Consider the following 14,944-nt stretch of genomic DNA (forward strand, 5'->3'; position numbering starts at 1 on the left):
AAAAATTATTTGACATTGTTTACTGCATTGCTAGATATGTTTAATGCTCAATTTTAGAGGAGATTTTTAGCTATAAATTCTGCTCACAATCTACTCCAATGCACCATCTCTGTTCTATCTGATGTTAGACGCACCTGCCAAAAGAGAAGATTCTGTCATTTTCCTTCTCTCTTCTTTACTCCATGCTTTGTGTATCTGTGGAAGTGAAGAAAACAGTGTAAATATGTTTGTATATGATGGTGTGCATGACATGAAAACACAATACACATTTTCTGTTAAAATGACCAACAATCAAACCAGTTTTTTCCAGCATGATATGCCACATTGCAGCCATGTGTTATATCCTCTGCAATATAACACACATAACCTACCCACAAGTTTGTGAAATTGTGTAACAACAATAACATAACAATAACAGTTTTTTTTTTCTTTAATTTTTTTTTTGACAAGCATCTTGTGAGGGAATATTTTGTGAATTAGTTTTTTTGTGTGGAAATTTTTCTGTTTTTTCAATTTCAATTTCAAGCTTTTATTGTCATTGCATCGGCATGCAATGAAATTTCAGAGACTACACACAGAGGTGCTGCAATATGATAACCACATACACATAGACCACAATAACGTAAGCAAAATCCATGTAAAAACCGTGAATGATGCAGGTAAGACAATAAAGTGCAGTTCTAAGTACAGAAATTATTGCACAGTCCACAAGAATTAACATAAATAAATAGTGCAAAGCATCCCTTAGTTCAGGGACTGAATGGCTCTTGGATAAAAACTATTTGAAAATCTGGCCGTGCGTGTTTTGATTGACCTGTATCGTCTTCCCGAAGGTAGGAGGGAAAACAGATGATGACCGGGGTGAGAGGAGTCCTTAACAATGTTTTTTGCTCTGGATGGGTACTGAGTGTTTGCAATGTCCTGTAGTAAGGGGAGAGGGCAGCCAGTGATATTCTGCGCAGTCTTTATGACCCTCTGTAGAGCTTTTTTGTCAGCTCCTGAACAGCCACCATACCACACCGCAAGACAGTATGTTAAAACACTCTCTATGGCAGAGCGGTAGAATGCCACCATAGTTTTTGACACAGACGGTTTTTCTTTAGGACTCGCAGGAAGTGCAGATGCTGCTGTGCCTTTTTAACAGCCGCTGTTGTATTTGTGGACCAGGAGAGACTGTCAGATAAATAGATTCCCAGAAATTTAAAACTGCAAACTCTTTCCACATAGTCTCCATTTATAATGATGGGAAGGGGGTCAGCTTTGCACTTCCTGAAGTCCACGATGAGTTCTTCAGTTTTCCTTGTGTTTAGCACCAGGTTGTTTTCAGAGCACCACAACGTCAATTTCCTGACCTCGTCACGATAGGCAGATTCATCACTTCCAGAAATGAGTCCGATCACTGTGGTGTCATCAGCAAATTTTATAATGTGATTGGAGGAGTGTGTGGAGGTGCAGTCATAGGTATAAAGGCAATAGAGTAGTGGGCTCAGCACACATCCCTGTGGTGAACCGGTGCTGAGAGTGAGAGTGGAGGAATGGTGAAGACCGAGCTTAACACACTGAGGGCGGTTAGTGAGAAAGTCCATAATCCAGGTACAAAGATGAGCAGAAAAGCCCAAGTGAAGGAGTTTCCTCATAAGAATGTCCGGTATGATGCTATTGAACGCAGAACTGTAATCGATGAAGAGCATCCGGACGTATGTACCTCTGTGTTCCAGGTGCTCCAGAGCTTTGTGGAGTGCTGTAGCAATAGCATCCTCTGTAGACCTGTTGGCCCTATAAGCAAATTGGTAGGGGTCCAAAGTGGGAGGGAGGCTGGCTTTAATGTGCCTCAGAACCAGTCTCTCTAGACTCTTTGCAACAACAGATGTAAGTGCAATTGGTCTGTAGTCATTTAAACTGTCTGCAGCAGGCTTCTTAGGGGCGGGAATGATAATGGCTGATTTAAGGCAGGCTGGTACGATGGCTTGTGATAGGGACAGATTAAAAATGTCTGTAAAGACAGCAGCAAGTTCGTAGGCACAGGCCTTGAGTACCTTTCCAAGCACTCAATCAGGGCCTGCAGCCTTTCTTGGATTTACTGACCTGAACACCTGTCTCACCTCATATTCCTGTACAGTCAGTGTCTGGGTGCCTGAAACAGGAGGAGATGTATGTTGGAGTGGAGACTTCATTTCAAAACGCGCAAAGAAACAGTTTAGCTCCTCTGCCAGTGATGCGCTGGTGTTACAGCCAGTGGTGGCGCTGCCCTTGAAGTTCGTAATGTGCTGCACTCCCTGCCACACCCGCCTTGTGTTGTTGCCAGTAAAATGTTCCTCTATCTTCCTCTTGTAGGCCAGCTTAGCATTCTAAGACTTCTGACGTCATCCAGGGTTTCTGGTTCGGAAAAACCCGGATGCACTTCTCCTCAGTGACAATGTCAGTACAGCTGGCAATGTAGAACAGAACAGTTTGTGTATATTCTGCCACATCCTGGTGTTTAAATAAGTCCCATTTAGTCCTAGCAAAACAGTCTTGTAGTTGGAATAGTGCTCCCTCAGGCCAGGTTTTATTGGTTTTAGTAGTTGGATTCATCCGTTTCCTGAGGGGAGTATAGGCTGGGACAAGGAACAGTGAGACATGGTCAGATAGACCCAGATGCGGGAGAGGCACAGCTCTATAGCCATGCTTGACACACGATCAAGTGTGTTACTTCCTCTGGTGGCACATTTTACATGTTGTGAAAATTTTGGAAGGACAGTCTTTAAACAAGCCTGGCTAAAGTCACCAGGAATGAGCATACACACAAAGACATACATGAAACACAAGCACCATACTGGTGAGCCAAAAGCCGCTGCACTCATGCGCACCGCCATCTTGCTCATCTTGCTTTAAAGTTTCTCTGTACTACTTTACAGAAAGAAATGAATAAAGACATTTGTCTTTATATCGAAGATGTTTACAGTTGTGTAAAGTCAAACAGAGGCACAGCAACCAATTTTCATGCTTGACACACGATCAAGTGTGTTACTTCCTCTGGTGGCACATTTTACATGTTGTGAACATTTTGGAAGGACAGTCTTTAAACAAGCCTGGTTGAAGTCACCAGGAATGAGCATACACACAAAGACATACATGAAACACAAGCACCATACTGGTGAGCCAAAAGCCGCTGCACTCATGCGCGCCGCCATCTTGCTCATCTTGCTTTAAAGTTTCTCTGTACTACTTTACAGAAAGAAATGAATAAAGACATTTGTCTTTATATCGAAGATGTTTACAGTTGTGTAAAGTCAAACAGAGGCACAGCAACCAATTTTTCAGGGATAAGCAACACACAAACGTTGATCCAATAGTGAAAACATCATAATAGGTTTTCTCAAGATCTTGATTTAGCAGTTGTTTCCTGCTTTTCTAATTTGTGATAATCAAACAGTCCAAATAATTTATATAATTTAAATTTGTGTGGTGCCATCAAATTTTAGAAGGTATTTATGAAGGAGTTTTGTTTGATGCACAGTAGCATGTAAATTAGATCAATGAGCAGAACAATATTTTGCTTTGTCGTGAGAGTTGTCTATGAAATGTCTTTCCTTAGTTTTGGACAGACAGAATCTCTGATAACAGTCGATACACAGTACAGAGTAACTAATCAGGTTAAATTTGTACAATTACCATATCAGTTGTCAAGATTTCTGGTTTGAAGAAATATGCTCCTGCTCCTGCTGCTGCTGCTCCTGCTCCTATTACTGCTGCTGCTCCTATCACTGCTGCTGCTCCTGCTGTTACTGCTACTGCTTCTGCTGCTCCTGCTACTGCTTGTCCTGCTGCTCCTGCTACTGCTGCTACTATTACTGCTGCTGCTCCTGCTGCTCCTGCTACTGCTGCTCCTATTACTGCTGCTGCTCCTGCTACTTCTGCTCCTGTTGCTCCTGCTCCTGCTGCTGCTCCTGCTGCTCCTATTACTGCTGCTGCTCCTGCTGCTCCTGCCGCTTCTGCTCCTGTTGCTCCTGCTGCTCCTGCTCCTGCTGCTCCTGCTCCAACTAGTGCTCCTTTTAGTGTGTCTCTGTTCCAAAAGCCACCCTGTAACACTTTACAACAAGGTTCCATTTATTAATATTAGTTAAACTAAATTAGTTAACATGACAATGAAAAATGTCCAAAACATTTAATAATTTTAGTTATGAATTGAGATGTTTTCACAGATTGTTAAAAAAGGAGTGTGCTGAGATAATACAGTACAGAATGAAATGATAAAATACTCACATACTACTCTTATTGTTATCTCCTCTGTTCTGTCCGTACTGGTGACCTGACACAGATAAACTCCTACATCTGACCGTCTGAAGTCTCGCAGTTGTAAGGACACATTTCCTCCGTCCAGCTCCTCAGTGAACAAACTCACTCTGCCCTTGTAGCCCCTCCCCTCAAACATCTGTCTGTTCTTATAGAGACACACACAGTCTGTCTCTTTAAGCCACTTGATCTCCATGTCAACAGCACTGATTTCAGGTGACAGGTGGCATGGCACAATGATGTCAGAGCCCCATTCAACTCTAGTTTTGTCAGTTGAAAGTTTAAAATCATCTGTCAGGGAAAAGAGGGACAAGTATACAGTCATAATATTTCAAACTTGCTATGTTTAAAATGCTTCATGTTTGGATATGTTTGATATGAGATACTGAAACCGCACAGTATACACTTTATATAACTATTTAAAAAAATAGTAGGCCTATGTGAAACAGCATTCAACCATAGACATTTAAAACTGGTATACTTTGAGTTCCTCATGTTGCATTTTTAATTTAGTGAGTGGCATCTAGCTGTTATACTGGAAATAAAAATGTTTGATACAGTAGATTTACAATAAGTGTTTTTTTTTTTATGTAGCTCTTGCAAACAAAAGACATTTGTCAATTTCTCTCCTAAACTAGTTAAAGTACCACTGTTGTACATTGTTTGTAAATTAAAAAAAAAACAAATATACCACAGAATTATTTTAGAACTTACTTTTGTTTGCTTTTGCCATTTTCCTCTCCTAAAAGGGCAGAAAAACATTAATTGAGAATCTGACACCACAGAATCACTCACATCACTGCCAACACACTGACCTTATTTCCACAGCAAGATTCTGTTGTCAGACACACAGAGAAACACAGTCTATATAGATGAGTTTAGCAGTAGAACAGTGGATATTGTGTTTCTAACCTGTATTGTTCTTCACGGATGTCCAATAAGATTTTCTAGGTTAAACTGCCTCTCAGCTGTTAAGTGAAATATGTGGATCGCACCACACACTGCAAAATAAGTCCAGCAAAATGAAAGAAAATAAAAAATGAACACATTCGGTAGTACAGAATAAATTCAGATCTGAGGAAAATGTTCCATAAAGGTATCTGATGATCTTACAGTAGTAACAAGCAAATTTCTCGCTCCTTGAATCTACTCGGTTGTCTTCCATTCATGATTAATGCATACCCTATTGTCACCACAAGCGCGAATGACTAAATGATAAAAATGCAAATCAATTATTGCAGTTCACGAACCTACCACTCAATACTACTTACTGTATGCAAAGCTTATTTCAAAACATCCTTGAATAAAGCCTCTGTTTTTCTGATATTTAATGAATTCTGATCACAAAATCCAGTAAAGCATATATGAACTGATCACATGAACATATGCAGCAGGTGTGTATAGGAACCAACAGGTACAGTGTATAAACAATTATACATAGGCCTATAATTCTCTATGTAATGTAAACATCTGAGCATCCATCTGTATTTGCATGTTGAAAGACTAAAGGGAATGTTAACTACAGAAAAACAGACTAACCAGAGAGTTCCAAGTTTATTTATATTAATAATTTTAAATGTAGTTTATGAATAGTTTTATTTTACTGATATGACCTGATTCATGTTATTATGTCGGTATTAAAGAATAAAAATGTCCAAATATTATACAAAAGAATAGGCTATAATTTTAAAAAAATAACACGTGATTATAATCTCCACCCTAACTTCCGGTCTGATACTACAGGCAAAGAACTTGGTACAGGCCTGGCGATACTGTCCTGAATAGGGATGGGCGATACCCCTTATTTTGTTTTCGATACGATACAGATCCCTAGTCCTGAAAAACTGTGCTGTTTTCACGGTTTAAACAGTCAAGTCAAGTCAAGTCACCTTTATTTATATAGCGCTTTTAACAATACAGATTGCTTGACAGGTTCGGTTTGGTGCAGTTGTGTTAGAACACAAACATTCACGGTTTAATCTAGTTCGAAGCTTACTCCTTAGTGTTGCGTGAAAATCTGAGATTGAAAGGTCGATAAGAATTTGTTTCACACTGGCTCTATCAGCCTATCATAAACAATTCAACAGTGTGAGATACTTTAATCCCAGTTGAAATTTAACTATGGACATATGCCTCGTGCAGCTTTAAAGCCGTTTTTAAAATCTTTTTATTTTTTAAAGAATCACATGTCCTAACTCTAATAAGCAACTGAACAAATTTATGCTTACAGGAAACGAAGACAAAACGCCTAATTTAATAATAATAATAACACGTTTGGAAATTAGTTTGACGAATAAAGTGAGGGGGAAACGCTACAGCGTTTGCTATTCCACGTCCATGCCAAATAGTCGTGTCCTCGGTTTTAGCCTTTATTCTTACCTTAACTTGTCGTCACACAAATATGAGCCTTTTCTGGTTAAATATGTGTGACCATTTTCATCCTGATAAGCACAAATGTTGCATACTGTTGTCCAGAATACGCATGCAGTATAAGGCAAAGGCATAGGCCAAGTTTGGTTTCACTTTCACTTGCTTACATATTAATGATGATGACACGAGCCAATAGAACAAAATGTTTTAAGGCGAGACACTGCAGGTGAATAGGGTAAAAAAAATAACTAATAGTTATCGCCTTATTTACCCAGTTGATGGATTACATTGATAATTGCAAACATTTTTTGTATTACACGTTTTCTGAGATTGTCCAAATATTCTTACTTCCCTATATAGTATACATAAAGCTGTACGTCAAATGAGTAGCCTAAACTGTCTTCATAGTCAGTATTCATTTTACAGTTAGCAAACAATACCCAAATGACATACTGCTTCTCCTAAGATTCTAAATTATGCAATCTACAATTTAGAAACTTCGCTATTCCATAAGGTCACAGCAGCTCGAGCTTTCATCAGGCCTGAATTAACCATACAGTATATCAGTTCTGCTCTTGTCCAAGGGCCCCACATCCAGGAAGACACCGTGCAGGGCTGTATGTAAGCCTACACCTGCATACCAACAGAACGCCCTTCGTCAATGGTTAAAACGTAGGTTCTTCATTAAATTGAGTATCGTATAGTCTAACGACACAGCTCATATCTAAAGTAAACATAAATAACACATAACACTGTTTTGAGAACCACTTGGAAATCCTTGTTCATTTCCATACATGTTTTCATATGAAGAGAGATAAAGACTGAAATGTTTTCATGTTTTCACCCATATCTCACTATGAAGAGAGACTGAAATTCTCTATGAAATAGACTGAAATAGTGTTTTTGAAAACAATTTGATTTTGGGATATCAAAAAAGTGTTTTTTAATATTCCTTCCTTTGTCCTGTGTATAGAGTAGTGGAAAACAGGCAGGGCTGTTTCTAGCCAATTTGACGCCCTAGGCGAAATCCCTATTGGCTTGTTTTTTTCAATGTATTTAAGCCAGCGGTTTGTGTGAGACTGAAATCATTCTTCTCTCTCACTGAATGTGTTTTGTTCCTGTTTTAGAGAAGAAGCATGGCAGCGAGAAGTGGCAGTAAGTTCTCTTCAAATATTATTTTCATTATTTGGTTTAGCTGTTAATTGGTTAAAAAACTTTAAATATTTTATGTTGTTGATGTATTGCATACAGTTACAGTAGGTTGTTCCTGCAGTTCAGTATATTTTGGTGTCTGAATATTCGTATATTTCTGTATTTTATATTACTAGGCTTTTTAGCTTTTAATGTGTAAGCTCCTTATGTGTTGTCTGACTACATGAATTTGACATTTTGAAATGTTTGCTACTTTAGCAGTAACATTGTTATACTTTCGAGATGGCCACTACCTTTATAAATGGAGGAACCAGAGTTCAACAACAAAACTCAACAAATAATTAAAAGTACTTAAAAGACTGAATTGTAGACTGAATAAGCCTTTTAAACAAAATCACAGCACAGGTGGTATTTGAATCTCTCCGTGTCTCTTTTCCCCTCACAGATGACTTTCAGCTTGTTATTCCTGAAAGAGGCGAAAGAGTTAAGATTAATTCGGGATCTACTCTCACTGTGTCATGTCACTTGTCTCCTGCACTCAGTGCTGTTGACATGGAGATTACTTGGTTTGGCGAGATGTCTTGTATTTGCGCCTATAAGAACAGAGAGATGACACAGGGTGTTGACTATGAGGGCAGAGCGAGTCTGTTCATTAATGACCTGAAGAAAGGGAATGTGTCCTTAAGAGTGGCAGACTTCAGAGAGTCAGATCTGGGAGTTTACATGTGCCGGGTCACCAGTAGAAATGAAACACAGCAGATAACAGTAAATGTAGCAGAAGAAGGTAAGCAATTCATAACTGCACTCAGGATGGACCGGTTGCACCAGCATGATGTACACTCACTAAGACTAGGTTGAATGTAAACATGCCTTAAGTCCAATTAACACTTTTCTTGGTTGACATATGCAGTTTCTGCTATTTTCGAAGACCAGCACTTCTTTACAGTGGTAAGATAGCACCTATCATTCTTTTTGAGAATAACATACAAGATATTGCACAGTATAATACAATATACAAGTCAATATAGAGGCATGTACATACAAAATGTAGTTAAATAATAAAGAGCGAAAAGCTAGATTCATAGGACATGAAACTAGTACCACTGGTCTTGAAACAGGAAATAAGGCTCAATCAAATTACAAGTACAAAACCTGCCAAAGGAGGCATACACCTGTGTACATTAATAATTAATTAAGACCTAGGAGAGAGACAATACACTACAGTTGCAAGTAGCCACAACAGGATACTAGCAACATTAATTCAACATAAGAAAAATTTGCAAATGTAAAACAAGGCTTTTTGGGAACTGTAAAGCTTACTGAGATGATGTGGTTGAAGACACAGAGGAACTAAGACTAAACTGGCAAAACTGATCCTAATCAAAATTGTTTATGTATGTACTGTTGGATTGTGGTGTTCGTGTTTCAGAAGTCATAAATGAAAAATATGAACAAACGTACTTATTTAATGACACAAAAATAAGGCATACATATAAAATAACCTAGATATTTGGAAAACTATCAAAAAGTGTCAATTTACCCCATAAACATCGACCATTGTTGTGGAAATAGCATTTTCTTTATAAAATTGGGCTTGCAACAGAAACATTGTCTGCTAAATACATAAATGTCAAAGTAGGTGTTGTGTTGTGACTCTTTCATTGTGAAGAATCACTGTAAATAAATCCTTGTGTTATATTATGTTTGTCCAGACAAACTTAAATTAATTCTTTTTCCCAATTAGAATTACCAAACGGAAGAAACAAGCAACAGTAAGTTGTCTTAAAACTCTTTGTCATTCTCATAAAATAAACACAAACAGAAGAGAGACAGAAGTGTCAGTGAGATTTTTACTGTACTTTTATTCAGAAAGGATGCGTTAAATTGATCAAAAGTGACAGTAAAGATATTTATGTTATGAAAGAGTTGTATTCCAAATAAATGTTGTTCTTTTGAACTTTCTATTCATCAAAGAATAGATTTTTTTTTTCTTAGAAGTGGCAGTAAGTTCTCTTCAAATACTATTTTCATTATTTGGTTTAGCTGTTAATTGGTTAAAAAACTTTAAATATTTTATGTTGTTGTTGTATTGCATACAGTTACAGTAGGTTGTTCCTGCAGTTCAGTATATTTTGTATGCAGTTTCTGCTATTTTCGAAGACCAGCACTTCTTTACAGTGGTAAGATAGCACCTATCATTCTTTTTGAGAATAACATACAAGATATTGCACAGTATAATACAATATACAAGTCAATATAGAGGCATGTACATACAAAATGTAGTTAAATAATAAAGAGCGAAAAGCTAGATTCATAGGACATGAAACTAGTACCACTGGTCTTGAAACAGGAAATAAGGCTCAATCAAATTACAAGTACAAAACCTGCCAAAGGAGGCATACACCTGTGTACATTAATAATTAATTAAGACCTAGGAGAGAGACAATACACTACAGTTGCAAGTAGCCACAACAGGATACTAGCAACATTAATTCAACATAAGAAAAATTTGCAAATGTAAAACAAGGCTTTTTGGGAACTGTAAAGCTTACTGAGATGATGTGGTTGAAGACACAGAGGAACTAAGACTAAACTGGCAAAACTGATCCTAATCAAAATTGTTTATGTATGTACTGTTGGATTGTGGTGTTCGTGTTTCAGAAGTCATAAATGAAAAATATGAACAAACGTACTTATTTAATGACACAAAAATAAGGCATACATATAAAATAACCTAGATATTTGGAAAACTATCAAAAAGTGTCAATTTACCCCATAAACATCGACCATTGTTGTGGAAATAGCATTTTCTTTATAAAATTGGGCTTGCAACAGAAACATTGTCTGCTAAATACATAAATGTCAAAGTAGGTGTTGTGTTGTGACTCTTTCATTGTGAAGAATCACTGTAAATAAATCCTTGTGTTATATTATGTTTGTCCAGACAAACTTAAATTAATTCTTTTTCCCAATTAGAATTACCAAACGGAAGAAACAAGCAACAGTAAGTTGTCTTAAAACTCTTTGTCATTCTCATAAAATAAACACAAACAGAAGAGAGACAGAAGTGTCAGTGAGATTTTTACTGTACTTTTATTCAGAAAGGATGCGTTAAATTGATCAAAAGTGACAGTAAAGATATTTATGTTATGAAAGAGTTGTATTCCAAATAAATGTTGTTCTTTTGAACTTTCTATTCATCAAAGAATAGATTTTTTTTTTCTTTTTTAAATATCGATAAGAAGAAATGTTTCTCGAGCACCAAATCAGCATATTAGAATGATTTCTGAAGGATCATGTGACACTGAAGACTGGAGTAATGGCTGCTAAAAAAATCATCTTTGCAATCACAGGAATTAATTACATTTTAAAATAGAATTTGAAAAAAGTAAAATAGATTAATAGAATAAAGTAGAACATTTATTTTAAATTGTAATAATATTTTGCAGCATTACTGGTTTTACTGTATTTGTTACTTACTGTATTTTTGAAGACTTCTTTCAAAAAACATTATGTGAGTTCATATATACAGTATATGTGTGTGTGTGTGTGTGTGTGTGTGTGTGTGTGTGTGTGTGTGAATGTCTGAATCAGATTTTATTTGAGAAGAAGATATAATTTTTTTCTGCTTTCTAGTGTTGTCAGAGCATCAAGGTGATTCAGACAATCAGCTTGGGGTTTGTGTGCACAGTAATATTATTAACACATTATGGTTTCAAATATCTATTTTACAGTCTAAATAAAGGTCATCACTAGATTGACACTTGTAATGTCAATCCGTTTGCATCAACTTGAGGCAGATTGTTTAATTTTCTTGAATTTTAGATTACAATGCTAAACAAATATAATGGAACACAATTTTACAGTATTGCAAAATATTCCAGGCTTTTTCATCAAAATGGTTTTTCACAAAAATAACTAATAATTTAGTTACCTTTGACCACTTTAGAATCACAATAAAGTGAATCTATGTTGTGTGTCAGTGTTATGTCATGACATCCTTTCACATTTTTTCCCCATCTCAATTAGTATTACAAGATTAAAGAGGCAATATACCGTAAGTTGTTTTAGAATTAAGTTACTATTGAGAAATATTTTTCTAAACACCAACATTTATGCTTCATTGCTCAAGAGCAAAGACATGTATAATAAGCCATTCTGTTGTGGTTTTGCAGTATGACAATTTTTTAGGCACAGAGAAAACATGTTGCTATTTCTGTCATAATCTACTTTATGCTATGTCATACACCTGTCATAATCTATGCGAGGTGTGGATCTTATTTGTAAAGGTTAATTTTTTTCTGCATTAAAGAACTATCAATCCACTCTGCATATCACAGTGCTTCAGGGACGGATCAGCATAAGGTATGTGTGAATGTCAAGTCACCTTTATTTATAGCACTTTATACAACAGCGACTGTTTCAAAGCAGCCTCACAGAATTAAATGGAATCAGTGATGCCAACTTTAAGACAAATATGAGACAAATTTAAATTCTGCTGTAAAGCAGCACTAACAAGACAATAGTGCCATTATTCAGCTCCAGCCAGCACAGTGTTGATTAAGTTTAGTTTAATAACAATAAGTTCACTTTAATAAGAATAAGTTCAATTAAAAAAAAGTTCAATTCAGCAATAAGAAACTCAAATGAAAAGAATCATTATTCAGCTTGATTCAGTTCAATGTTGATTCAATTCAGTTCAATAACAGTGTTCAACATTTGACAATTATAAAGTTCTCCTCTGGCCAAAGCGAACAAATATGGTGTGATATACTAGGCTTCATCAGAAGTCAGATTTGTGGATTGTTATTCAGTATGATTTTGCATTCATCTTTGCTTGAAGATTAGGTATGTAATACCTTAAGTATATCAAACCGGCATTAGGAGAGAAAGAAGAGTTGTAGTCTGTCCAACAGGTGGAGCTGCCGTTTAGATAGTAATAGACAACTAGCTTATCGTTGACCACATTGATATTATCCTTAAAGGGATAGTTCACCCAAAAATGAAAATTTGATGTTTATCTGCTTACCCCCAGGGCATCCAAGATGTAGGTGACTTTGTTTCTTCAGTAGAACACAAACGAAGATTTTTAAATCCAACCGTTGCAGTCTATCAGTCGTATAATGCATGGCAATTTGTGCGAGAAACCGAACAGTATTTATATAATTTTTTACCTCTAACCCACCACTATGTCCAACTGCCTTGAGCGCGCGCACGGCATCCGGTGCGTGAGGTGTGTAAACAGATAAAGAAGATAAACATCAAATTTTCATTTTTGGGTGAACTATCCCTTTAAGTGATACCCCAGTTAGTCCTCTACATCAGCTCAGTGCTCGTTAATAATGTCGGACTGAATCTGAACTGAAACCGAAATCTAGAGGCATGTTAGATCCTCATCAGTATGTGATCAGTAAACTGTTCTGAATCACATATGGTCATATTTCAGCCTTAATCTATTCTTTAAAATTAACCCGTTTTAATACTTGGTCAAAAATGAAGCATTCAGGGACTATATAGAATAGTGAGTTTGAATATTCTACATGAATAGTAAGAGAAGTAGGCACAGTACTTTCGTTTTATTTATTTATTTGTGGCCTTTTTGGCAAAGACTATTTTCAGATCATGTTTCGACTTACAAATAGCATATATAACTTCTCTTTATTTTTTGCTGCGTGCTGTAGTATCTATTACTGTTCGCACTGAGTGTAAACAAGTGTGTGAGAGTGTTATGTTTAGACAAACAGGCTAAAGAAAACATATCTTAGATGTTTTTATCTCATTTAGGATTACAAGGGAGAAACAGATGACAGTAAGTTCTGGAAATCATTGCCTCTGTATAAATGACTATTTGCATTACACATTTAGAAAATTGACATTTAAAATCATCATTTGTATTAATAGTTGAAGGCCTATGTTAAAAATCACTAATGTAACACAATAAAAGTTTGAAAATATAATTTGTGGATCTTGCCTTTCATTTTTTTTTATTGTTTGTTTTTCTCTTTGTTATAGAATTATCACAGTACATCAAATCAGATCTAAGCCATCCAAACAAGCAGACTGGGGTATGTGTGCACTTTAATAACCTATTCATACATATACACATGTACAATACCTAATAAAATAAATGAAACTGTGTTTGTTGTAAATCTCAATTAGGATAACAGCATGGGAACCAAAAGCAAAGGTAAGTTGCCTTAAAATCATTGACTTTATCATATGAATGTGCATTAATCTTTAAAAAGAATTTTGTGATATGATGTTTAAAGATTGCGTTGTATGATGCCAAATAATTTCTTTATAGATAGAAAATATGTGGGTAATAATGTCTACTTTAAAAGCAGATTACTGTGTATCTCTATTGCCATTAGGTTAGGGTTATTACATTGCTCTCTCAATATATGCATAAGATCATGGAGTTTAAAATTTATTTACACATTTTACACACATCTCTCATAATCTGTGTGATGTGTGAATCTTATTTGAGAAGTGTGCTCAGTTTTTTTCTGCTTTATAGATTTTTTGAGCCGAGCTTCATATCACAATGAACCAAACAAGAGCCAGCATGGGGTATGTGCACACATGAATACGTTGTGTGATTCATTAATAAATGAACAGTAAATAAATAAAAGATTTATCACTCAATAAACACTTTTTACTATTACATTATAAAATAACAAAAGTTTTGCATTTGCTTTCACCTCATTTGGAATGCCAAGATGGAAGTCTTGAACAGTAAGCTAAAAAAATCTTTCTTGTTCCACAACAGAACTTTACTTTTTGAGGGTGTATGTACAAGTGTGAGTCCATCTTTTTTTCTCTTTTCCTCACAGAGAACTTTCAGCTTTTTGTTCCCAGTACATCAGAAGAACCAGAGGTTTCTTTGGGGTCTGATTTGATCATTCCGTGTTACCTGTCTCCTGAAATCAGTGCGGTTGACATGGAGATCATCTGGTCTAATGATAGAGCCCGTGTTTGCCTGTATAAGGACAGGCAGGTGACAGAAGGGGGTTTGTTTAAGGACAGAGCGAGTCTGTTCACTCACAAGCTTAGGAAAGGAAATGTGTCCTTACGACTGAAAAACTTCAGGCCGTCAGATATTGGAAATTACCATTGTCAGGTCATCAGTAAAGACAGAAGAGAGAAG

At 36.3% G+C, this 14,944-nt stretch overlaps 2 protein-coding genes across 2 annotated transcripts; one reads left to right on the forward strand and one right to left on the reverse strand.

The window, feature by feature from the left end:
* Window positions 1-133: 133 nt before the first annotated feature.
* Window positions 134-5,897, reverse strand: LOC107742672 (butyrophilin subfamily 1 member A1-like). Its single transcript, XM_016555718.1, has 3 exons — window positions 4,990-5,897; window positions 4,246-4,566; window positions 134-195 (listed from the first exon to the last, which is right to left on the reverse strand). Exons 1-3 carry the CDS (start codon window positions 5,006-5,008, stop codon window positions 176-178), a joined length of 360 nt encoding a protein of 119 aa, XP_016411204.1. The 5' UTR covers window positions 5,009-5,897; the 3' UTR covers window positions 134-175.
* A 1,826-nt stretch (window positions 5,898-7,723) lies between these two features.
* Window positions 7,724-14,941, forward strand: LOC107742671 (butyrophilin-like protein 2; the record flags this gene model as incomplete). The annotated part of the gene is made up of 13 exons (XM_016555717.1): window positions 7,724-7,800; window positions 8,243-8,581; window positions 8,708-8,745; window positions 10,774-10,801; window positions 11,434-11,474; window positions 11,827-11,854; window positions 12,110-12,162; window positions 13,582-13,606; window positions 13,810-13,862; window positions 13,957-13,984; window positions 14,315-14,367; window positions 14,517-14,532; window positions 14,631-14,941. Coding segments are annotated over exons 1-13 (1,032 nt in total), but the record flags the coding sequence as incomplete, so codon positions are not given.
* Between the last annotated feature and the right edge of the window lie 3 nt (window positions 14,942-14,944).

Source organism: Sinocyclocheilus rhinocerous, unplaced genomic scaffold (genome assembly GCF_001515625.1).
Source record: "Sinocyclocheilus rhinocerous isolate Xijiao unplaced genomic scaffold, SAMN03320098_v1.1 scaffold10171, whole genome shotgun sequence".
Lineage (NCBI taxonomy): Eukaryota > Metazoa > Chordata > Actinopteri > Cypriniformes > Cyprinidae > Sinocyclocheilus > Sinocyclocheilus rhinocerous.